This window comes from Coregonus lavaretus (assembly GCF_964263955.1).
Source record: "Coregonus lavaretus genome assembly, chromosome: 12".
Lineage (NCBI taxonomy): Eukaryota > Metazoa > Chordata > Actinopteri > Salmoniformes > Salmonidae > Coregonus > Coregonus lavaretus.
In genome coordinates, this window is record NC_139999.1 from 25,150,754 (window position 1) to 25,177,483 (window position 26,730).

Consider the following 26,730-nt stretch of genomic DNA (forward strand, 5'->3'; position numbering starts at 1 on the left):
CTATAGCATTTTTATTTAACCCTTCCCCTAACCGTTATTCTAACCTTAACCCAATTCACCTAGGCCCTGGGCCATCAGGCGCCTTGTCACTGAGCTCCACCAAGCTGTTTTATTTAGGGTCTGGGGAGCATCATGGCACTCACACAGACCAGATCTGGTAATTAAGTCAGAAAAAATACATATAAAAAATGCATAGCATTTAGGCCCCCAGGCCAGGGAGGCAGGAAAAGTGACTCAGTGGGAGAGAGGTTCATTATTACCTCTATTCTAGGGCACTAACCTGGAGTGCTTAAAGGACTCGTAAAAGGAAATGAAGGTAAAGTGTACTTGGAGTCTCAATATGATGGTGGGGCTTGAGAAAGAGAGCCGTGATCTGTTCCTCTATGTTGTCTGGTTATTACTTCTCTCTCCCTCTTATCATTTGGCCCATATCCCTTCTCTCTGTGAATACATGGTTTCCATTTTAAGCTACACCGTGCAGTAGACAGACAGCTGAGATTTTAGCAGTTTTGACTTGATTTTAACATTAGCTATACAGGATATTTCACTTGTGTGCGGCTGCTCGGCCATGGAAACCCATTTCATGAAGCTCCTGATGAACAGTTTTTGTGCTGACAGTGCTTCCAACTGACTTGTTGGAAAGGTGGTATCCTGTGACGGTGCCACGTTGAAAGTCACTGAGCTCTTCAGTAAGGCCATTCTACTGTCAGTGTTTGTTTATGGAGATTGCATGGCTGTGTGCTTGATTTTATACACCTGTCAGCAACGGGTGTGGCTGAAATAGCCGAATCCACTAATTTGAAGGGGTGTCCACATACTTTTTAATATATAGTGTATGTGTGTTCTACAAAATTCAACTGCTGCCATTTTTGTAAATGTACGCTTCACTCAAAGCTCTTCACACAACAAAAGGTCCTTCACAGTAAAGACTCCATTTTATTTAACAAAGGACATAAATCTGTATTATAAGTTTAAAGTGGCATACATAAGGTGCCTTCGGAAAGGATGGATTCAAAAATGGATTAAATAAAAATTTTCCCACATCAATCTACACACAATACCCCATAATGACAAAGCAAAAACAGCTTTTAAGAAATGTTTGCACATTTATTACAAATAAAAAACGGAAATATTACATTTACATAAGTATTCAGACCCTTTACTCAGTACTTTGTTGAAGGACCTTTGGCAGCGATTACAGCATCGAGTCTTCTTGGGTATGACGCTACAAGCTTGGCACACCTGAATGAAGAAGATGGCTGCCGGAGAAGATGGCTGCCGTTTTACAGCCCTCTAACCAATTGTACTATTATGTGTGTTTTTCCGCGTTATTTGTAATTTATTCTGTACATATTGTTTCTGCCATCGTCTCTCATAACCAAAAATAGCTTCTGGATATCAGGACAGCGATTACTCACCTCGTATTGGACTAATAATTTTTCTTCAACAAGTTGGACGCGAAGGATATCCTACAGACACCCGACAAGGCCCAAATCCCTGTCATTCACATGAGAAAGAGACAGAGATATCGTGGACGTAGGTCGGGGTGCCTTGTAAGGATCCGACGGCGAGCGAGTAAACTGCCTCTTCCATCAATCCTATTAGCCAATGTTTAATCATTTGAGAATAAATTGGATGACCTAAGATTACGGTTATCCTACCAACGGGACATTAAAAACTGTAATATCTTATGTTTCACCAAGTCGTGGCTGAACGACGACATGGACAACATACAGCTAGCTGCATCGGCAGGATAGAACGGCTGACTCCGGTAAGACAAGGGGTGGCGGTCTGTGTATATTTGTAAACAACAGCTGGTGCACAAAATCAAATACTAAGGAAGTCTCAAGGTTTTGCTCGCCTGAGGTAGAGTATCTTATGATAAGCTGTAGACCACACTATTTACCAAGAGAGTTTTCATCTATATTTTTCATAGCTGTCTATTTACCACCACAAACCAATGCTGGCATTAAGATTGCACTAAATGAGCTGTATAAGGCCATAAGTGAACAGGAAAACGCTCATCCAGAGGCAGCGCTCCTAATGGCCGGGGACTTTAATGCAGGGAAACTTAAATCCGTTCTACCTAATTTCTACCAGCATGTTAAATGTGCAACCAGAGGAAAAAAAACTCTAGACCACCTTTACTCCACACACAGAGATGCATACAAAGCTCTCCCTCGCCCTCCATTTGGCAAATCTGACCATAACTCTATCCTCCTGATTCCTGCTTACAAGCAAAAACTAAAGCAGGAAGCACCAGTGACTCAGTTAATAAAAAAGTGGTCAGACGACGCAGATGCTAAGCTACAGGACTGTTTTGCTAGCACAGACTGGAACATGTTCCGGGATTCTTCAGATGGCATTGAGGAGTACACCACATCAGTCACTGGCTTCATCAATAAGTGCATCGATGATGTCGTCCCCACAGTGACCGTACGTACATACCCCAACCAGAAGCCATGGATTACAGGCAACATCCGCACTGAGCTAAAGGGTTGAGCTGCCGCTTTCAAGGAGCGGGACTCTAACCCGTACGCTTATAAGAAATCCCGCTATGCCCTCCGACGAACCATCAAACAGGCAAAGAGTCAATACAGGACTAAGATTGAATCGTACTACACCGGCTCTGACGCTCATCGGATGTGGCAGGGCTTGAAAACTATTACAGACTACAAAGGGAAGCACAGCCGCGAGCTGCCCAGTGACACAAGACTTCCAGACGAGCTAAACCACTTCTATGCTCGCTTCGAGGCAAGCAACACTGAAGCATGCATGAGAGCACCAGCTGTTCCGGATGACTATGTGATCACGCTCTCCGTAGCCAATGTGAGAAAGACTTTTAAGCAGGTCAACATTCACAAGGCCGCAGGGCCAGACGGATTACCAGGACGTGTATTCCGAGCATGTGCTGACCAACTGGCAAGTGTCTTCACTGACATTTTCAACATGTCCCTGACTGAGTCTGTAATACCAACATGTTTCAAGCAGACCCCCATAGTCCTAAGACACTAAGATAACCTGCCTAAATGACTACCGACCCGTAGCACTCACGTCTGTAGCCATGAAGTGCTTTGAAGGGCTGGTCATGGTTCACATCAACACCCTTATCCCAGAAATCCTAGACCCACTCCAATTTGCATACCGCCCCAACAGATCCACAGATGATGCAATCTCTATTGCACTCCACACTGCCCTTTCCCACCTGGACAAGAGGAACACCTACGTGAGAATGCAATTCATTGACTACAGCTCAGCATTCAACACCATAGTGCCCTCAAAGCTCATCACTAAGCTAAGGATCCTGGGACTAAACACCTCCCTCTGCAACTGGATCCTGGACTTCCTGACGGGCCGCCCCCAGGTGGTAAGGGTAGGTAACAACACATCTGCCACACTGAGCCTCAACACGGGGGCCCCTCAGGGGTGCGTGCTTAGTCCCCTCCTGTACTCCCTGTTCACCCATGACTGCATGGCCAGGCATGACTCCAACACCATCATTAAGTTTGCCGATGACACAACAGTGGTAGGCCTAATCACCGACAACGATGAGACAGCCTATAGGGAGGAGGTCAGAGACCTGGCCGTGTGGTGCCAGGATAACAACCTCTCCCTCAACGTGACCAAGACAAAGGAGATGATTGTGGACTACAGGAAAAAAAAGAGGACTGAGCACGCCCCCATTCTCATCGACGGGGCTGTAGTGGAACAGGTTGAGAGCTTCAAGTTTCTTGGTGTCCACATCACCAACAAACTATCATGGTCCAAACACACCAAGACAGTCGTGAAGAGGGCACGACAAAGCCTATTCCCCCTCAGGAGACTGAAAAGATTTGGCATGGGTCCTCAGATCCTCAAAAATTTCTACAGCTGCACCATCGAGAGCATCCTGACTGGTTGCATCACCGACTGGTATGGCAACTGCTCGGCCTCCGACCGCAAGGCACTACAGAGGGTAGTGCGTACGGCCCAGTATATCACTGGGGCCAAGCTTCCTGCCATCCAGGACCTCTATACCAGGCGGTGTCAGAGGAAGACCCTCAAAATTGTCAAAGACTCCAGCCACCCTAGTCATAGACTGTTCTCTCTGCTACCGAACGGCAAGCGGTACCAGAGTGCCAAGTCTAGGTCCAAAAGACTTCTCAACAGCTTCTACCCCCAAGCCATAAGACTCCTGAACAGCTAATCATGGCTACACTGACTATTTGCACTGCCCCCCCACCCCCACCCCCACCACATCTTTTTACGCTGCTGCTACTCTGTTAATTATTTATGCATAGTCACTTTAACTCTACCCACATGTACATATTACTTCAACTACCTCAACTAGCCGGTGCCCCCGCACATTGACTCTGCACCGGTACCCCCCTGTATATATAGCCTCCCTACTGTTATTTTATTTTACTTCTGCTCTTTTTTTCTCAACACTTTTTTGTTGTTGTTTTATTTTACTTTTTTATAAAAAAAATAAATGCACTGTTGGTTAAGGGCTGTAAGTAAGCATTTCACTGTAATGTCTGCACCTGTTGTATTCGGCACATGTGGCCAATAAAATTTGATTTGATTTGATTTGTATTTGGGGATTTTCTCCCATTCTTCTCTGCAGCTCCTCTCAAGCTCTGTCAGGTTGGATGGGGAGCATTGCTGCACAGCTATTTTCAGGTCTCTCCAGAGATATTCGATCAGGTTCAAGTCCGGGCTCTGGCTGGGTCACTCAAGGACATTCAGAGACTTGTCCCAAAGCCACTCCTGCGTTGTCTTGGCTGTGTGTTAGGGTCGTTGCCCTGTTGGAAGGTGAACTTTCGCCCCAGTCTGAGGTCCTGAGCGCTCTGGAGCAGGTTTTCAGGCCAAAGAGTTCAATCTTGGTTTCATCAGACCAGGGAATCTTTAGGTGCCTTTTAGCAAACTCCAAGTGGGCTGTCATGTGCCTTTTACTGAGGAGTGGTTTCCATCTGGCCACTCTACCATAAAGGCCTGATTGGTGGAGTGCTGCAGAGATGGTTGTCCTTCTGGAAGTTTCTCCCATCTCCACAGAGGAACTCTAGAGCTCTGTCAGAGTGACCATCAGGTTCTTGGTCACCTCTCTGACCAAGGCCCTTCTCCCCCGATTGCTCAGTTTTCGCTTTGTCATTATGGGGTATTGTTAGTAGATTGCTGAGGATTTATTTATTTTTTAAATCCATTTTAGAATAACAAAATGTGGAAAAAGTCAAACGGTCTGAATACTTTCCAAATGTACTGTAGCCTCCTCATCATAGAAACTCAGATCTCTCCCTGCTCGAGTGTTTCGCCCATTGATTTCTCTCAGCAGAAATCAATTTAGGTGGAAGACCATAATAAATTACTCCAATCTGTTTTCATTGAGAGGTTCCTGAAATGTGTTTCCCTGTGGTAGGAAGTAGGGCAGTATTGGTTGGACATGTGATAGTGGGAGAGTACCTCAGAGAGGAGGAGTTCCACACAATACATAATAATACAACTACTCTTCACTCTTTCTCTTCCTCGTACTCAAAAATGTAATCCAACATACTACAGAATGATTACCCTTCTTTCTGTTCTGAAAGTTGAAAAGATGAGATGATGAGATCCTAAACTCAGACCCTGGACCTGGCTGTGTCAGCAGACCTACTCTGGGCTACTGCAGCCTGCTGACTCCTCTCAGACCCGGCCCATGAAAACTTTCCCAGGGTCAATAAAGGCCCCTGAAGAAATGTGATGTGTGTCAATAAAGGAAGAAGGAGGGTCTTACTGTAACATCAAGGTCTTTACAGAGCTTATCACAGTATCATCCCATCTTATCAAAGTGGCCGTGTGAAAATATCTGTGCGAGAAAGGCAGTGTTTACCCAGCTTTCAGCAGTGTACAATTGAAAAGAAATATGATCTATTGTACACATATGCATTTATGATATGTGTTTAGCTCAGAGGATTTGTGGACTATGGATCTTTTTGACTGTATGTTTGCATAGTTTGACAGTCAAGTGTATGATAGCTTAGACAATATATATATATAGAGAGAGAGAGAGAGAGAGAGAGAGAGAGAGAGAGAGAGAGAGAGAGAGAGAGAGAGAGAGAGAGAGAGAGAGAGAGAGAGAGAGAGAGAGAGAGAGAGAGAGAGAGAGAGAGAGAGAGAGAGAGAGAGAGAGAGAGAGAGAGAGAGAGAGAGAGAGAGAGAGAGAGAGAGAGAGAGAGAGAGAGAGAGAGAGAGAGAGAGAGAGAGAACAATATGCTTACCATATGAAAGGGTAAAAAAGAGAAGTCCACAAAGCGAGAGAGGAAGGGCGAGTAAGCCAGAGAAAAGCATAGTTATTCACAGAAGGAGGTGGAGAACAGACAGAGTGTGTGAAAAGAGGGAGGGAGGGAGGAGGATCTTTACAGTCAGGCACATGCTCACACAGATATAGTACATACAGACCTAAACAAACCCATGCATTCTAATGGGCATGCAGACCTATTTAGAGACCTGAGACACAGCAGCAGCAGCAGTTCCTGTTGTGTTTTTAGGGACAGTAGAAAACAGAGTGTAGTCAGGCCTCTGACCCTCGTCTGGTCAATATACACACAGAGACAAATATACCTGTACTCTGTTTTTGGAGTCAGAGTTTTGGAGTTATGACTGACTTCAGGATGACTAAGAGTGGCCATGTGTTCCTCAGTCCTGCGGTTATTACATGGGGCCAGAGGAGACGACACAGTGATGTAAGTATTCATTCTTACTATTGCATATGATTAAGAGACTGAGAGATAATGTAGTCAGATAACTGTGATCTTAGGTATCTTACAGTGTAGTGTTATAGATACACATCTGTTCACCATTACTCTGTAGCAGTCAGAAGAGCTGCTCTCACTTGACTGTAAGTCTTATCATTTTATATTTTAGTCATTTAGCAGACGCTCTTATCCAGAGCGACTTACAGTTAGTGACTGCATACATTATTTTTATTTTGGCCCCCAGTGGGGCCAACTCTACCAACTGAGCTACATCCCTGCCGGCCATTCCCTCCCCTACCCTGGACGATGCTGGGCCAATTGTGCGCCACCCCATGGGTCTCCCGGTCGCGGCCGGCTACGACACCAGGATCTCTAGTGGCACAGCTAGCACTGCGATGCAGTGCCTTAGACCACTGCGCCACTCGCCACTTATATTGATGTGTAATTTCTCATGTGGACAGAGATTGGTTTTGGTAGCACTCCATTTCCAGTAGCTACAGAGACAGTGGAGAGGCTAGGAAAGGAGATCATTAGGTCAGGGTCGGTCTTTACTGCTGTTTCCAGTCCCGTCACTTTCACTCGTTACCATGGCAGTACCTCTCAATGGTCTGTTTGTCTCTGGCAGAGAGTTCAGTCACCCCACACATGTAGGTTACTACTGCACTCACATGTTTGGTAGAGGGGTTGGTGAGGTGAATATTTGTGTATGCAAAACAGTAATATTTCTGTTTTGGGTTCCGATCCTCACTGATTATTTGGTCCATGTTAGTTTGCACTCATGTTTGCTTTCAAGGCAGCAGTATGATCTGCCAGCGTATTATATGACACTGTTTGTTCACACAGGGAACAATGGGTTGCACCCATGGCTTTATTAAAACAAGCCAGTGTTGGTCAGTATGTGCCCCTACAGTAAGTTTTGGTGTGCTCATAGTAAATTAATGTTGTCATGTGGAAACATTAGCTTGACACCCTAGTCCACTTGTGTTACATGGTACAGAGAGTGCCTCACTGGACAACAAGCTGGGCTGTCATTGGCTATCTCACCCAATAGCACAGTCTTTAATTGGTAACTTCCCTAGTCCATGTGTTGTGGTCAGGATGGAACTGCCCAGCATCAGGATAGTGGGCTTCGTGGAGAACAACTGCCTGGCTGTGGGTATTCCTTCTCTTATCTTGGATAGAATAGATCCTCAAGCCTCAGTAGAGTACAACTGCTTGACAGTGAGTATCCTTTCTCTTTATGAGTTCTTGTATTTTTACATTTGAGTAATTTGCAGATGCTCTTATGCAGAGAAATTAAGGTTAACTGCCTTGCTCAACAGCACATCGCCACATTTTTCACCTAGTCAGCTCGGGGATTTGAACCAGTGACCTTTCAGTTACTGGCCCAATACTCTTAAGCGCTAGGCTACCTGCCGCAACCTTATCTGGGATAGAATGGATTATGCAGTTAATGGGAGCTGATAGTGAATAGAGTTTGTAATGAGGTTACAGCACTGGTGTTGATTTTTGGTTAAAGGAGTCTGGAAGTGATGGATCTTTGGCTCACTTCCAGCAGGACTTGTACAGTACACTACTATTGATTAGAAATTAACAGGGCTGACAGACGGGGGGTAATATTAGACCCCATGCATCTAATTTGTTTTCATTTTCTGACTTCTCCTCTCCCCATTCCGTGTTGATCTAATGGGCTAAGTGTGTTACGGTCACACATCAACACATCCTGAGTGTACAGAGTTAACACACAGTCTCAGGCAGTCAGCTAAGGTGGTTAGTGGCTGTTTGCAACCTTAATATTCCCTCCCCTTCTTTAGAGGCACTGGGCTTCACACTGCCGGCTCCTTCAGAGGAAAATATCGGTGTTTCCAGGCGATTGTTTTCCAGTGTTAGGAGCGATTCGGTGAATAGTGAATGGAGCCTCAGTGAGGGTGATGGTGTGCTGGGGTGGTGTGACTGGCCTGGGAAAGAAGCGCAACACATTGATGCCATGGAGCATGCAGTCAGAGGCAGGTTGGAAAGTAAAGAGGGCTCGGTTCAACTACACTCCCAGCTCCACATCCAGAAATGTGTTGGGATGAACACGAGAAGAAGAAGACTGTAGAGCCAGCATATTTTACCAACCAGTAAACCGCTCTCCCTCTTTGATTTGTTTGTCTCTCTCCCTCAGACCTCAGACCTATTTGCAATGATCGAGAGAATGCAGGTACAGTAAGTTGTCTGAGATCTCTGCTGTATACTATACTCACTACTTTGTCTTCTTTGTAGTTTCCGTTTACTATTCTTGTGGGGACTTCTGGTCCCCACAAGTATAGTTAAACATGTCCACACACCCACACATACACACACACACACACACACACACACACACAGTCTTGTATAACTAACCATGTGGGGACACACAATTCAGTCCCATTCAAAATCCTATTTTCCCTAACCCCTAATCCTAAACCTAACCCTAATCCATACCCTAACCTTAACCTTAACCTTAACCCAAAAACCTAACCTTAACCCTAAACCTAACCCTAGCTCCTAATCCTAAAACTAACCCTATCTCCTAACCCTAAACCTAATTCTAACCCTAACACTAATTCTAACCCTAAACCCCCTAGAAATAGCATTTGACCTTGTGGGGACTAACAAAATGTCCCCCAGTTGGTCAAATTTGTGTTTGTTGACTTCTGGTCCCCACAATTTTAGTTACGCACACACACACACACACACACACACACACACACACACACACACACACACACACACACACACACACACACACACACACACACACACACACACACACACACACACACTGTGCAGTAATTAGAATCCATAGAGCAGCTTTAAGTGATACAGTCTACTGTTTGCTCACCCCTCCGCTGCCTATCTCCATCGCTTTCCCTGTGTCTTCTGTTGCTGTCTCTCTTGTTGCCCTCTTCTGTTGCTTTCTCTTGTCTACCTTCCTCTCTCGTCCTGTCCTGGTTGTAAAAAGGGTAAAAGTAAATCATTGTTTTAATAGTAATTTCACAGGCTTTTTCACCTCACCTGCAAATTCTTTGTAAACCATGTTTTACTTTTTCACTGTCTGTATTACACCTGTTATAATTTGTATAAATAAATCAAACTAATTAGAATCTATAGAGCAGCTTGAAGTGATACATTCTAATGTGTGCTCAACGCACCTCTGTTCTCTCTCCATCTGCCCTCTTCTGTCACCTTCTCTGCTTCTTGTTGTTGGTGTCTCCTTTGTCTATCCTCTTCTGTTATGGCCCGTTCTGTTCTTCCGGTGTCTCTCTCCATCATAGCCTATTCTTCTGTTGCTGTCTCTGTGTCTTGTCTGATGTGTCTTTCTCCATCATATCCTACACTTATGTTGCTGTCTCTGTATCTTGTCTGGTGTGTCTCTTTAGTTTTGCAATCCAAAACGGTCAAGGGGATACTCGGGTAGCTTAACTTGTTTTGGGCCTGTGTCTAGGTCACTTAAATCATCCTCTTTCCTACCATTTGCCCTTGGCTGCTACTGTTCTAAGTGCTCCACTGGCCTGCGGTTCTCATCTGTCCTCCTCCTTGGCTCATCTGAAAGGTAGCAAGGTAGAGGTGCAACATGTCATTAGTTCGTTTTAAAGGCCGACTACACTTCCTGATTTGGCCTAGTTTTAGATTTGGTTCATTAAGAAATGCTAGCGGCCATGACTGAATTCAAATGTGAGTTGGTTTCATGGTGTGGTTTGATGTGGGTGTCTCGTGTGTGTTCGCAGGTGGGAAGAGTTAGCCAAATTATTTCGTCAATTAGCTTGAGCCAGCTGATGTGCAACCTGACTGACTCAGCCTTAGGATAACCTATCTCCGGGACTAGTTAGGCACCGTCAATAAATTACACAATGTAAATTAGACCATTTTCATGTTGCACACCTTTTAGCTTTCAATATTTGTACATACATGTCTACAATTTATAGTTGGTTTGAGGGTTTAAGTCATTCAAATGTGGAGCTATTGGAATTGTAACATAATGTGCCATATACATTTAATAAATTACCAATGGTCCCTAACTAGCCCCCATAGGGATATCCGAAGTCAACCCAAATTTACCACAGGCATTACGATTGGGTCGCGTGCAGCTGCACTCCAAATGTATGATTACTTGTGTGCTGCCAGCTGTGGGCATGTGGGCAGGATTGAAACAACCCCAACCTTTATTTATGTTGTGATGCAGTCACGACCACAAGTCTCACAAATCTCCGTTTTGGATGAGACTGACTTTATGACCAGAATTATCCTATTTACACTTTGTAGTCAATTTTGACAGTAGAATAAATGTTTCTGACTCATATCGGTGCCACATAGGCTATTTTCTAAATGAGAAGTTGGTTTTTAGGGGCAGTTGCTCTTTTAAAGTGACTGTATACTGACATGACCAGGGCAACTAAACTGAAAAGAAAAATGTGTCCACATAACAGTGCAACACAACTCCAAACATGACATATAAGAAGCTACATAGCCCCTAGGCTATATTAATATTAAGAGATGTGAGCCCCAAAAATTGTCCTGTAGAATGGAATGAGTTATAAGACCTTTGTCAGTTCTACCAGCTAATGTGAGATATTTAGATTACATAACATTTGTGGACACATAACTTAAGGGCCTATGTAGTTTCAATGTTTTGTTCACCTACAATCACAAATAACCACAAAGCTGGCCATCTTTTCCCTCTCTTTCTGGCTGCCCTCCCCCTTCCCTTCTAAGCTCAAGTTCAAGTTTGTTTATTTGTCATATACACATGATATACATGGAGTACACAGTGCAATGAAATGCTTACTTGCAAGTTAACCTCTCAACAATGCAACAACATTAGAAAAAGTAAGTAGCTAAGTGAATAAAAATAGTAATACAAATAAAAGCTCAATGAAATAATTTCACCAATTTAATAATGGGCATTTTTTTTTAGTTTTTTAGTTTTTACAAATAGTTACATAACATACAGTATATGGAAATAACAGACATGAGCCAAGCATGTTTACCTGTAGAATGGAATAGGTCATTAGACCTGTAGAATGGAATAGGTCATTTTGTCAATTCTACCACCTCAACATTGCTAACTTTAAACAGGGTTAAATATAATGTGAAGTTGTGAAATCTCTACCAATCACAGCAGTCACCGCGTCACTCCAGGGGCTTCATGCAGAGCCTGCTACTGCCTAGAGCAATATATTGTATTGTTGATTTTTGTCATAAAAATGTCAGTAGATTTTTTTTTTTGTTAATACTGCGTGGTGCAGGTTATGGAAACTCACATCAGACTGAAATTTAAAATAAAGGTTTCAGGCTGGACCAAAAACATCCAGGGCTGAAGCCCTGGAAGCCCATGCCTAATGACGATGCTGTTAACTGCTTCTGTTTCAGTAGGTTTACTCCCTGTGATTGACTCATTGATGTGTGTGGTCTGGGCCTGGCTGTTGGTGACGCTTTCTCTGTTGTCCTCGGTCTCTCACACACTCACTCCTCAGCTTCAGTTACTACCCTATCTTTTTTCTTCCAGTGACATTTTAATTCTCTCCGCTTTTGCTTTATCTTCATGCTATGTTTAGTTGATATGTTGAAGCAATGTATTGTCCTTAATCAGAAATCTTCCCATGTCTCTCTTTTCCTATGTACCTGTAATGCCAAGATTGGTTATAGAGGAACATTTAAAACATATTACTATTGTTTTGAAGTTAACTTGAAGTGAGATGTATATGTTGGTTATTTCTGTGCAGCTGTGTGAGTGTGTGTGCTGTGTATATCACCTGGCCCCTGGCATGCCTCTATCTCCCTCCACAGGGTAGCAGAATGGACGAGCAGAGATGCACCTTCCCTCCACCCCTCAAAGTGAGTCTAGTCCATCCTCACATTTCCCCACAGACTCCCTGTGGACAAAGGCTCCATTATGGCAGAGCCTTGAACCTCTCCTTATCTCCCGTCAGACAGGCTTTCAGACACACACCACTCAAATTAGAACCCCAGCGTTACAAACCTCAGCAATCTTATCACACAGCTAGACTACTTGCAGTGTTGGAAAGCTGGATTGTGTAACATATCCTCGGCGGGTCGGCAGTCTGTGTCCGATTAAAGGGATGCTCGCCAAGGCTCTGAGTGTCACAATAGTGGACAATATGGATGTGAATACATTGTTGCGTTTATTGTGGTGGACACTCAAAAAATTGGGTCGAATTAGTTGGGTTAGCCCACCCAATATCGGTATGAGTCAATGTGGTTTCAATCTATGATTTCATGTGGGTTCCTTTCATTCTAGTTATGTGCTTTGTAGATTGATCATTTGCATATTGGTTGATTGTGCTATCAACATAAAAGTCACATGCTGCATTTATGAGGGGACTATGATGGTAAATGGAAATGTTTTGTTTATTATCATATGTGGTTTTCTTGCAGACAGAGGAGGACTATATCCCTTACCCCAGCGTTCACGAGGTACAAACAATCTAAAACTGACTCACATATGGAGCTGTGCATGATACAAACCATCGGAAACTGAAATCTGTATCACATATAGAGCTCTTTGATACAGCATAAATGGTCTGAATGAACCCACAGTGTGGTTGCCCTTTATCTGCTATTGAATTTAATCCCATGAATTGTATTTATTTTCATTTAACTTTATTAACTTCATCATCCTGGTTGGTATCAGGTCCTGGGTCGTACGAGCCCCTTCCCCCTCATCCTGCTGCCTCAGTTCGGAGGCTACTGGATCGAGGGGACCAATCACAAACCCAGTGCCACACCTGAGCCTGAGCAGAAGCCATGTGCTGCCTCCCACATCAAGCTGGAGACCAACAGCACAGCCAAGATCTACAGGAAACAGTTCATGGGCAAGGTGAGCATCATCTGATAAGCACCATTCTGCTCCCCACTTTTTTTCTGGAGTTTTCATTCCAGCTGAAAGATTGAAATAGAAATAGAACACAAGGAAGTAGCATATTTCTTTGCTAGCTGAGAGTCCCTCAAAATGATTACATCACAGGCTGAGGCTAAGTCCATTCATTCTCCTGGCAGGGGACTGTGTTTCTAACAAATGAAAGTATTTTCTGTATGTACCACTGTTGAGTTAGCTGGAGGAGCTTCTGTCTGTTTGAGCAGTGGAGCTGAGGGGGACTAGGCCAGTCAGAGGAATAATTAACATTACCTGAGGTGTGGATTATTTGTTATCTGAGTGTACTGCCTGGTGATGTCTCTATAGGAACACTTTAATTACTACTCCATGGACATCGCCCTGGGCCACCTGGTCTTCTCCATGAAGTATGATGTCATCGGGGACCAGGAGCACCTCTGCTTGCTGCTAAGGTACCAATTCCTATTATCTTTATTTCTCCCCTGCCTCCTCTTTCTCTCTACAAACCACAGGCGGCTGGTGGCACCTTAATTGGGGAGGACGGGCTCATAGTAATGGCTGGAACAGAATAAATGGAATGGTTTAAAAAAAAAACATCACACATGTTTGATACCATTCCATGCACACTCTATTCCAGCCATTATTATGAGCAGTCCTCCCATCACCAGCCTCCTGTGCTACACACTATTTGTCTCTTCTCCTGTCTCATTTCTCTATTGCCCACTGCCCTTCTCCCCATTCTCTTCTGTTTTCACCACTCTCTCTATCTCTCTCCCCATGTCCCGCTTTCTTTCTCCCTCTCTCTCTCTATCTCTCTCTCTCTCTCTCTCTCTCTCTACCTCTCTCCCCATGACCCACTCTCTTCCTCCCTCTCTCTCTCTCTCTCTCTCTCTCTCTCTCTCTCTCTCTCTCTCTCTCATTATACTCCCTCTCTCTCTTATCTCTCTAATCTCTCTTAATTCTCTCTCAATTTCAATTTAATTTCAATTTAAGGGCTTTATTGGCATGGGAAACGTATGTTAACATTGCCAAAGCAAGTGAAGTAGATAGTAAACAAAAGTGAAATAAACAATACATATTAACAGTAAACATTACACTCAGATGTTCCAAAAGAATTAAGACATTTCAAATGTCATATTATGTCTATATACAGTGTTGTAACAATGTGCAAATAGTTAAAGTACAAATGGGAAAATAAATAAACATAAATATGGGTTGTATTTACAATGGTGTTTGTTCTTCACTGGTTGCCCTTTTCTTGTGGCAACAGGTCACAAATATTGCTGCTGTGATGGCACACTGTGGTTTTTCACCCAGTAGATAAGGGAGTGTAGTATCGAGTAATGCTGGCAATTATTGCTGATAAACAAAGGAGTCCGCTCATACTGAACCTTAATCATAAGTTTATTCATATCACAAGCTTTCAGCATGAGTTACAGGTGTCAAGATCACCCGGAGAACGGCATCCCCCGAATTGCAATGGCCGCTCTAACCTCTTCGTCGTTTTTACCCAGTATATATAATCTTCCCAAGATAGGGGTGGCTCCCTCTACTGTCCAATCCCCTGTCTACAACACACATACTTCTCTGTCCTATCCGGGGTGTCACATTAAAACCGGCTCTCTTTCTGCTAAATAAACATCCTTTCAGGTTCCACTTAAAAACATTAACAAAGACATAATCCTAATACACTACAGGAGTTTATCAGAATTGGGTTTGTTTTCGAATTCTTTGTGGATCTCTGTAATCTGAGGGAAATATGTGTCTCTAATATGGCAGGAGGTTAGGAAGTGCAGCTCAGTTTCCACCTCATTTTGTGGGCAGTGTGCACATAGCCTGTCTTCTCTTGAGAGCCAGGTCTGCCTACCACGGCCTTTCACAATAGCAAGGCTATGCTCACTGAGTCTGTACATAGTCAAAGCTTTCCTTAAGTTTTGGTCAGTCACAGTGGTCAGGTATTCTGCCAATGTGTACTCTCTGTTTAGGGCCAAATAGCATTCTAGTTTCCAATGTGTCAAGTAATTCTCTTTTTGTTTTCTCATGATTTGGTTGGGTCTAATTGTGTTGTTGTTGTTGTCCTGGGGCTCTGTGGGGTCTGTTTGTGTTTTTGAACAGAGCCCCAGGACCAGCTTACTTAGGGGACTCTTCTCCAAGTTAATCTCTCTGTAGGTGATGGCTTTGTTATGTAAGGTTTGGGAATCGCTTCCTTTTAAGTGGTTATAGAATTTAACGGCTCTTTTCTGAATTTTGATAATTAGCGGGTATCGGCCTAATTCTGCTCTGCATACATTATTTTGTGTTTTTCGTTGTACACAGAGGATATTTTTGCAGAATTCTGCATGCAGTCTCAATTTGGTGTTTGTCCCAGAAGGCCCTTCTTGCCTTGTCTCTCAGATTGTTCACAGCTTTGTGGAAGTTACCTGTGGCGCTGACTCTTTTTGTGGCCTCCTCTCAGGCTCTCTTCAGCCATTAAAGGACTGCAGGTGCTTTTCAATAACACCTAACCCAGAGCAGAGGACATCTGTCTGCTTCAGCCTCTAATAGTGTTTGTTAAGCAGTCCTGTCCACATTTCCATCCCTATCCAGTTCTACTATGTGGTCAGGGAGAGGTTCATTTAGCTTAGCATGGCAGCACTCTAGCCTTAAATACTGGCCAGGCCAGCCTGTACACTGCGCTAGCACAAACACACCCATCTCTCCCCAACATGTTCACTCACTGTGAAATTATCAATTCGACCACGTTATAACACTAATGATAGAGTAGGAAGGAGGGAGGCAGCACTGAACGCTCCATAAAAGCTGTGAATGAATTTTACAACCCTAGAGAGAGCACTCCAGCTGTAATGGCTGTTGTGTTAGTTAGTGTGCTCAGTTTGCAGGTGGTGTATGCCTGAGAATTATGGCTGGCTGAGAGTACGTAGGTATGTCGGTTCATGTGCCTGCTGTGCTGTCACTGAAAAGACAGTAGGTGTGAACAGGTTATGTTGCTCATAGTTGACTGTGGCAAGGCGGGCTATGCAAATCGCCATTGTATATCCACGGCATCCAAGGAAAGATGATCCACATTGGTTTTGCATCACATTTGCATCAGCAGGGATGTCAACAAAATGAGAAGGATTTCTTTTTTTAAATGGGACCAAAGTGTTGAAGAAAAAATAGAGAATCCCCTTTCTAAAGACAGAATGCTGAATATCTATGAAACTATTCCATCAATTTGTCTTTTAGGACCAAATTAAAAACCCACCATGATGTGATTCCTATCTCCTGCCTGACTGAGTTCCCCAACGTGGTCCAGATGGCCAAGGTAGGATGACAGACATCCCAGAAGGAGATATTAATGCTCCGAGCCGGTTGAGAACGGTTGGAAAGGGATTTACTGGATGTGAAGTTGAAACAAAAGTTATTGTATAAAGTTGCAATGGCAGGAGGAAAAGTTTAGTTTTTATTTTGCAGCTGGTGTTTGAAGAGGTAAACGTGGACAGATTTTACCCGGTCCTCTACCCGAAGGTAGGCTCTGTTTTCATCTTGAAATTATTCAGTTACATGGTCAGCACTGTACATTTACAATGGAGTAGCTAACTATAACTATTTTATTATACAATAATAGTATGGTCCAGCAAGGAGCATTTATTGCTGTATTAATATTTATTTCTCAACTACAGTGTATTTATGTTCCCCCCTCATTGCTTTACATTGATGCAAGTCACATTCACCTTGACTCTGCTGAATGCACTACTCTAATTTTTCCAGGCCTCAAGGCTCATTGTCACCTTTGATGAGCATGTCATCAGCAACAATTTCAAGTTTGGAGTCATTTATCAGAAGTTTGGCCAGGTGAGTGGTATATAGCCTGTGGTAGTAAAATCATTTAAAGTCATATACATTTAAACAGTTGGTTGCTTCCCGTATTTGGAGGATTATTATGACTGTGCTACTTCCTGTTCATCATAGCACTCCAGCTTAGCCATTCTCAGGAGAGTTTAGGTGTATGAACTTCTCCCTCCTTCCCAAACTAAGAGGATTTGCTGTGCCACCTCCAGAGGAGGCCTGATTGATTTCCTGTTGAGCTCAGATGTAATATTTCCTCTCCACGGCCTTTTATTTCTCCCTGCAGACCACCGAGGAGGAGCTATTTGGGAACAGTGACGAGAGTCCTGCTTTTGTAGAGTTCTTGGAGTTTCTGGGGGACAAGATTGAGCTCCATGACTTTAAAGGGTAAGCGTGGCCTTAGAATGGTATTGACATGGCAGATGAAAGACTGGTCATGTCTCTATCGATTACAATTGACTTTGACATGACTCCCTGAATGATGACACTGCAGTCGTTCAGACGTCTAGAACCTCGTTTATTATAGTAGATCTGCTCTGATTCTCTCGATTTAGAGCAATATAATATTCTGAGTGATACTGACATTATGATTGAGTGGAAGGGGATAACTGCCCTTGGCATTCACTCCATGATGGATGAGACAGAGTGGTGTGGATGCGCTGGCTGAGACGACCTGTGCTACTGCTGTTGGTAATGTAACGGTCTGGTTCACACTCTGGTTCTGCAGGTTCAGAGGAGGACTGGACGTCACCCATGGCCAGACAGGAACAGAGTCTGTCTACACTAACTTTCACAACAAGGAGATCATGTTCCACGTGTCCACCAAGCTGCCATACACAGAGGGAGACTCCCAGCAGGTAACTAGCTCAGTCAGGCCCTATCCTGTCTGTCATTATGTCTGTCAGTAGCTAGATTGGATGTATAGTATATCTACTTCATTTCTATCAAGAAACATCACTGGGTAATTGGTACAGGTTTGTCAAATCTGAGAAAAAGAAAAAGATCCCCAGGGGCTAGCCACCATGAACAGCACTGTTATTATTTTCACTGTTTTTCTTTACTCCTGTTGGTGTGCTCAGTGACCCTGTCTGTTTTGACCTGAAGGGGCTATTTCTCATGACAAGTTGTCACTTCCATGAAGATGAATATGGAGTAGCTAGGCATGGGCAACATGTAGTTTCTCATTTGAGGACACAGTTTGGTGGCTTGATGCTTTCTCCTGCTGCTTTGAGTGACCTTAGCTACCTCACCTGCCCCACTGGGAGAACCATCCCAAGGAGAGTCCTTATTCTCAACAGATGAATGAGCAGCAGAGCTGAGCCATGTGGACAGACAGACACACATAAAGACGCAGGGGATACCCATGTAGGCTAAGACGAGCAGAGATTCACTGTGACACCAACGAGATAAAGGCAAAGATGAACAGACACAATGTGTTGAGAGGAAGAGGAAGGAAAACAACTAGCAGTCTAAAGCTGAGGCTGACCTGGCGTTGAGCCTGTGTTGAGTTCATTATTGAAAGTCTGTGTTTCACCATGGTTATACATGACAGCTCTCACTCCCTCGCTGTCCATCTGCTCTCATGCATAGTGGATGTTCTGGTACCATCTGGCCCCTACTGGCGTGTGTGTGTGTGTGTGTGTGTGTGTGTGTGTGTGTGTGTGTGTGTGTGTGTGTGCAAACATCAACAACAGGCCTCAGAGTTCCCACTGCCCAAGAGCCAGACCAACCATGCAACACAAGAACCCTGCTCAACATAATGCTACTACTGTATAAAATGGCCTTTGAACTGCCTTTGAACTTGTCAGGTGATCAGTCCTGAGTCTCTCACTTACTTTTTTTTATGAGATTATTAAATAGATAAAGCCTCTATGACAATAACAACTCTTCCTTATTTCTCCAGAGCTTGAAACAAATGGTTTATTGTTTTCATGTGTAAGACACAGTGCCAAAATACACAACTATAAAGCAATTCAGCAGCCAACAAGAGAGGAAATATCCATAAAGCCCTGAAAATAAATATTTGCCTTAATGTTTTATTCAGACAATCAATATGCTCTGTGTTATTTTATGACAGTACTTTGCCCTGCAGTAAATGTCATTCATCAACAGGTGTCATGTGGCCCTGCTGTGTAGAATAATTCCCCTATGTTCACAATGGTGTGCAGAATAACAGGGAAACTGGTGACTGATCAGTGAGTCAACACATGTTAGAGAGCAGGTGCTAAGCTGCAGAGGCCTATAATCACAGTGCAGGGAAATAGGTTCTGTCCTTTTCAGTCTCCAATCACTGAATGGGCTATAGGCCGCCCTATGCCTTTCAATATGCATCACATGACCGCCACTGTTTGATGAAAACTAATTGTAGAGAGATGTTTCATACCTACAATTAGTAAGCACAAATTGTTTCTGTAGTAGACTATGCATTTAGTGGATTATTTGCCTATTTAATTAATCTATATAGGTGTTCTTGGCTGACCTAAATGTAGTGGTAAAGTGTATGACCGTAATGGTGACACTGTTGTTTGTGCTGTTGTGTTTGCAGCTGCAGAGGAAGAGGCACGTAGGCAACGACATCGTGGCCATCTTGTTTCAGGAGGAAAACACACCCTTTGTGCCAGACATGATAGCCTCCAACTTCCTGCATGCCTACGTGGTGGTGCAGGTGGAGAATGCCTGCTCAGACAACGTCACATACAAGGTACTGTTAGCCCAGGGATAGTCAGACTCCTCACAGTCTATAAACCTGTTCAAGCCTCCTATTTCAATACATAGAGACTCGGCCCAAGGCAACCTGCATATTCCTTATTAGAAATCAATCAGTAACTGACTGGCGACTAACTGTCCTGCTTGTTCCTGCCTATTACCTGCCTCATAAATGTTTATAGAGCCTAGTCAGTGTTATGTGATTTAGTGGTGGCATATGGGCTGTTGTCATTTGGATACATTCTACCTCTCTTCTACCCCTCCAGGTGTCTGTGACAGCGAGAGATGATGTGCCTTTCTTTGGACCCGCTCTACCGGACCCAGCCATCTTTAAAAAGGTGAGAAGTCATGAATCTAAATAATGCATAAACTAGGTGAGCCCATGAGAGGGACAACATATTAATTTAGACTTTCCTCCTCCCTCCTTTTCTTCTCTAGGGACATGAGTTCCATGAGTTCCTGTTCACCAAGCTGATCAATGCGGAGTACGCCTGTTACAAGGCTGAGAAGTTTGCCAAACTGGAGGTGAGAGCAGGAGCATGCCACGGCATGCTGTGCAGTGTGGGGGCAGAGTCACGCTGCTCTCGCTGCACCACTTACCGTACTGTCTGTCTGTGTGTTTGTGTGGATGCTGTATGTGAGGGTGAATGACTGGATCATGGCAGTTTGCAGCTCATGTTCCTTTGTTTGTATCTCTGTAAAGGCACGTTTGTGTCTCTGTGTGTGCGTTCGTGTGTTGAACTGTATTGTACACTGAATGCCTGCAGAAATGTCTGCACAAGTGTTTACATGTCATTGATTTCTATTGAGGACACTATCCTCTGACTGATGAGTGTGTGTTGTTGTCAGGAGCGCACGCGGTCGGCCCTGTTGGAGACCCTGTATGAGGAGCTACACATCAACAGCCAGTCCATGATGGGCCTGGGAGGGGACGAGGACAAACTGGAGAATGGGGCTGGGGGGGGGGGGGGCTTCTTTGAGTCCTTTAAGGTAACCCCCTACTATGTAAGGTGCAAGCTTAATCGGGCACTTGACCTGCATGAGAGAGGTTGAATATTGAAAAATAAATGCTTTCTTTATTTCCTGGAAGGGATTCTGGGTATTCATACATTCAAAATAAGGCACAGAAAAGGAAGTGCCAGTATAAGTGCTCTCTGGAAGTGCCCTGATGCTGTTGAAGATTGGCTGTTGCCATATCATATCTCATTGTGTCACGTGACCAGAGGAGGATCAGGGAGTTGGGAGCATCCCTGTCGATGTGCATCCAGCACTCTGACTCTAAATCCTCTATCAATGACCATTAGGGTGGTGGAGCGTGGGCAAGGCAGTGAGCCATGGCAGTGGAGGAGCTGTGATTGTGTGTCTCTGACGAACACTGTAATGGCCTCATTAGGGAGCGGATGAGCCTGTCCGCATGGCTCCCCATCTGCCACTCTGCTCTCTTCCTCTCTGGCTCTGTCTCTGGCTTGTCTATCTCTCGCTCTCTCCTTTCTTGTCTCTCTCTGTCCCTCCCACTTTCTTTCTGTCTGTGCCACTCTCGCAGGTAGCTTAGTGGTTAAGAGCGTTGTGCCAGTAACCGAAAGGTCGCTGGTTCTAATCCCCGAGCCGACTAGGTGAAAAATCTGTCGATGTGCCCTTGAGCAAGGCACTTAACCCTAATTGGTCCTGTAAGTCGCTCTGGATAAGAGCGTCTGCTAAATGACAAAAAAATGAATAATCAAATACGGTCCTGCACAATCTCCATCACAGGTTATCATTAGAATTCAGGGTTAGTGTGGTTAAGGCGATGTTTAGGATCCATACACACTCACCGACCGTGTCTCTCTCTGTACTCTGTAGCGGGTGATCCGCAGCAGAAGCCAGTCTATGGATGCCATGGGCCTCAGTAACAAGAAGCCACACACTGTCTCCACTAGTCTCAGTAGCAGCTTTACTGAGACCCCCAAAACCCCAGGGATAGTAAGTAACCCTTTTGGTTTTACCAGAGGCCCACGTGGGCCTGTCTACTGACTCCCCTGTAGTAGACACTGACCCTCCCCTAACAACACCCAATACCAACTACTGCATACCCTATCGTCTCTCCCATGTGGGATAGTCATATACCGTCTGTACCTACCTGTGCTCAAATCCCTTGATTTAACACAATGTTTCATATATGGTATGAGCAAGAGTTTTAAATACTACCCCCCCCCCCTTACCTTTACCCTCATATCTGTCACCTCCATAGTTTGCCATTTTCCATGACTTTTTCCATGGCATTTTCAAATGAACCACTGTTCATTTTAAAGTAATGTTTATTTTCATGTCGTGAGAATGGGAAAGGGAAAGGGGGATACCTAGTCAGTTGTACAACTGAAATGTGTCTTCCATGTCATACAAAGTCATGCTCAACCCTAAATCATATTCATTTCATATAGTTAAATCTAGTTATCAGGGATGTTAGATGTAACTGGACTTGGTATAATGGTATAATCTGCTCACAGACCTGTTGAGGCTATAAGTAGGTGCTGGTGTGCTTTTTGGAAAGTTTATTTTATGTGAATGATCTCAAAGAACCTTTAACCCTTTCTGCCACTTCATAGACTTTGTGGGCTTTTGAGTCTCATAAGATTGTGAAGCTTGATTTGCTTTCTCTGGCAACCTGAGAGCCATTTGAAAAGAGATAAGTTTAGCTGTCAGACTACCCAGAGTCCCTCCCTTGTTACCTTGCTGTCATGAGTGTTTCATGGGCGCTGCATGAAGCCAGTCTGGCATGGAGCTGTGCATGGCAGGCAGTTGCGGAGATAAGAAGTGTATGCATGCATCTTTTTCCACTTTGTGTCACTGTACAGGTTGCAAGTACTCTGGTAGGCAATTCAAAGAAACAGCTGCTAGTTAACTATTAGTTTACTAATGACTTTTTACTACATTCAAGAAGTAAATCTGCCCTCTCACATGCTAACTCTTTGGATTGTGCCAGTCCCTCCTCTTCATCTCTCTATCTCTCATCTACCTATTTAAACAGGTCCACTCTGTTGTTTGACAAACTCCTCCTTGTTTTTGTTCATTCTCATGATAAGGAAAGAAGAGTGAGACCAAGCTACATGGGCTATTATTCAATTTCCTTCCGCACTCTGTGGTCTCTAACTCTAGTCCAGCTTTCAATGTGAATGGCCTTTCAATGTGTGCTCAATATGTCTCCTGTCTTCTGTGTCTTATGGTGTACTGTGAGCTCACATTCTAATTTGTACCTTGCTGTTCAAATGGTTCCTGCTGCATGAAATGTTGTGGTGTATTATTGTATCTTCTCCTCTCATTCTCTTTCTCTTTCTCTGCTTCCTCCTCCCCTGTGTGATTCAGTCATTACTTGTCCCAGGGAAAAGTCCCAGTAGGTATCATGGACGTCGCGGCAGTGCCATAGGGATAGGAACAATAGAAGAGGTTCATGTATAAATCTCCCTTCTAATGTGCTATTTCTCTGCTCTTTTCTTCGCTTACTTGTGTGGTTCTATGTCTCTTTGCATGACTCAATTACTGTTGCTTTCTGCTGAAACCAATATTTCTATAGCCATCTATAAAGCAATCATTTTCTACATCTCAAGTGTGGGGGGGAAAACCACTGGGATGTAAGAAAAATATAATTTAGGTATTAAAGATTTTATGAAGAGTATCCATCACAAAAATGGAAAGGTCTGTGAGAATAATTACTGGTTTATTACCTTCCTTTGTGGATCAATTCCTATCTTTCACTCGTACAACATGATGGAGTAGCTAAAATAGTATTTCACCAACAAGCCACTGTCACTTCATTTTAGTCCCCCCATAACGTTTCTCATGTGATGTAGATAGCAAGTATCAAATACTGAAGGCATTTGAGTCATTGTGCTGCAGAATCTCAATGACATTCAACAAATGCCATTCAACAAATGCCTTTTTGAATGGAGTTCACGTTTTCACTGACTGTAAAACAGACCAAGTCGTATATTATAGCCGTACAGTAGCCTCTGTCTTTTACTATATAAGTCATGCTAGAGGAATATAGTATTGAGGCTGACTAACCTAGCCACTCCTCCCCAGTCTCTGATAATTCCTGGGAAGAGCCCCACCAGGAAGAAGTCTGGGCCCTTCAGCGCCAGACGGAGCAGTGCCATTGGGATCGAGAACATCCAGGAGGTGCAGGAGAGGAGGTGAGAGGAGGGCTTCTTGGGCTATCTGGAGAAGAAAGAGGAAAATGGGGAGTGTCAGAGAGAAAGGATAGAAAGAGATGGAGAAAATAAACATACCAGAAGTACGTTCCAATACCACAAGTCACTCTGAATGGCGGTCAGCTGTCACGTGGTTGCATTTTACAGAAGTGTCGCCGTTGCATTAGCATTAGTGGCTAACGTTAGCTAGCAGGTTAAGGTTAGTGTTAGGTTAAGGTTAGTGATAGGTTAAGTTAAGGGTTAGGGATATGTTAAGGATAGGGTTAGAGTATGGCTAGCTAACATGCTAAAGTACTTGCAAAACGCTATTGTTGTGTTTAGCTAAAGTTGGTTATTAGCTAAGACGCTCAAGTTGACACCGACACAATTCGAACACACAACCTTTGGGGTAAAGAGAGCGATGAGGATTTCAAATATATGTCAGGTCACTGGAGAGACGTGTTGGTGTTTGACTCTTGGAATGATATGCATTTTATGCACTGCAGAGCTAGCTAGCTGTAGCTTATGCTTTCAGTACTAGATTCATTCTCTGATCCTTTGAGTGGACAACGTCAGTTCATGCAGCAAGAGCTCTGATAGGTTTGAGGACGTCCTCCGGAAGTTATCATAATTACTGTGTAAGTCTATGGAAGGGGGTGAGAACCAACAGCCTTCTAGGTTTTGAATTGAAGTCAATGTACCAAGAGGAGGACGAAAGCTAGCTGTCCACCGGCTACACCATGGTGCTACCCTACAGAGTGCTGTTGAGGCTACTGTAGACCTTCATTGCAAAACAGTATGTTTTAATCAATTATTTGGTGACGTGAATATATTTAGTATAGTTTTATTTAAAAAGGATAACTTTTTCAATTTCTTTTAATAAAAAAATAAATGAAATTCACTGAGGAGGATGGTCCTCCCCTTCCTCCTCTGAGGAGCCTCCACTGATTAGCGGTAATGTCTAAGAGCCCATCCTGATACCTCTCTATCACCTCCTACCTCAGTCGGGAAGTGTCTCCCAGCACACAGAGGACTCCAGACAGTGGACACATCTCCCAGGAACCCAAATCAGAGAACTCATCCAATCAGAGCTCACCAGAGATGCCCACCACAAAGAACAGGTGAATAGACAGCACTTAATAGTGCTGTCAAGCTCATGCTGAAGAACATGTGTATAGTGTGTGTGTGTGTGTAGTGTGTGTGTGTGTGTGTGTGTGTGTGTGTGTGTGTGTGTGTGTGTGTGTGTGTGTGTGTGTGTGTGTGTGTGTGTGTGTGTGTGTGTGTGTGTGTGTGTGTGCGTGTGCGTGTGCGTGCGTGCATATTAGAGTGGTCAGATTGACCCAGGTGTGTAGTTTGGCCATGTGTTGCAGGGCCCCTTCTATCCCTGAGGCCCAGGACCTTTCCCGCTCCTCGTCCAATGCCAGCAGCTTCGCCAGCGTGGTGGAGGAACACGATAACGAGGGCATCGAGGAGTACGACACAGGACTGGTAGGAGCCCCTCTTTTCCGACCCTCAATCACTAACATACATCACATAGAGGTCATGTCAATATAATAGTGACACACTCAAAATTAATAAAAAGCTAAAGATCCTGACAATTGCGCTTGTGTTTTTGTTTGTTGCAGGAGAGTCTGTCCTTTTCTGGAACACCACACAAGAGGGACTCATTTGCGTACGTCTCCTGGGTAGAGGATAGTGTGAGCAGTACTAGTGCCACCAGCCAGGGCAGCTCTCCAGGTGAGTTGTTTCAATAGTGTTTTCAATACTGCCATAAGGTACCAAAAGTTGAGTTTGTTTGTCATGATGGCCCATTGTCTGCCCCTCCCTGACAGCACCTGCATGGCCCCAGCAGCCTGAGGGGGGCAAAGGGGTAGAGCTCAAAAAGGCGGAGAGCCGAGACAAGACAGAGCGTTCACAGGATAAGTCATCATCGGTGAGATCGGTTTTACTCATTTAACAATCAGATCCTCTGTAACATATCCGCTCGTTCACTGTACTAGCGGTGTACATTGGAAGACAAATTTCATTCCGCTTACATACAGGTATATATAACCATTTATAAATCTGCTTATAAATGTATAAATGCCCTAAACTTACCCTCTTCATTGTTGTTCAGTCATTGTGGTCTTTGTTAACCTTGTCATTCTCTTTCTCTTTCTGTGTCTGTGTCCAGAACTGTTAGCCTCTCCCCATTGATCACTACATGGATGTCCATTAGCAGGTACCTGGAGTTGTTCAACTCAGTAGATGTAGCTTACTGACCATGTGTTACCCATGTCTGTATTTGGGTGTTTGTGTGTGATGACTTGTAGTAAAGATAGTGTCTGACCCCAGTCCCCCTATCCTCCCACAGCATTCCCATAAGAGGCACCCCCTGCAGGAGATGAAGCAAGCGCACGTGTTTTCCACCACTGACGCAGAGGAGGAGCAGAGCTAGTCGCTGGGA

At 44.0% G+C, this 26,730-nt stretch overlaps 1 protein-coding gene across 1 annotated transcript; it reads left to right on the forward strand.

Annotated features, from left to right (window-relative positions):
- Positions 1-8,880: 8,880 nt before the first annotated feature.
- Positions 8,881-26,721, forward strand: LOC311138500 (rap1 GTPase-activating protein 1-like; the record flags this gene model as incomplete). The annotated part of the gene is made up of 21 exons (XM_084173207.1): positions 8,881-8,913; positions 12,522-12,569; positions 13,131-13,169; positions 13,387-13,572; positions 13,936-14,039; positions 16,813-16,891; positions 17,041-17,094; positions 17,338-17,421; positions 17,702-17,802; positions 18,143-18,272; positions 19,961-20,116; positions 20,388-20,459; positions 20,560-20,646; positions 20,971-21,111; positions 21,961-22,080; positions 24,178-24,287; positions 25,289-25,405; positions 25,637-25,772; positions 25,910-26,021; positions 26,117-26,217; positions 26,638-26,721. Exons 1-21 carry the CDS (start codon positions 8,896-8,898, stop codon positions 26,719-26,721), a joined length of 2,079 nt encoding a protein of 692 aa, XP_084029333.1. The 5' UTR covers positions 8,881-8,895.
- Between the last annotated feature and the right edge of the window lie 9 nt (positions 26,722-26,730).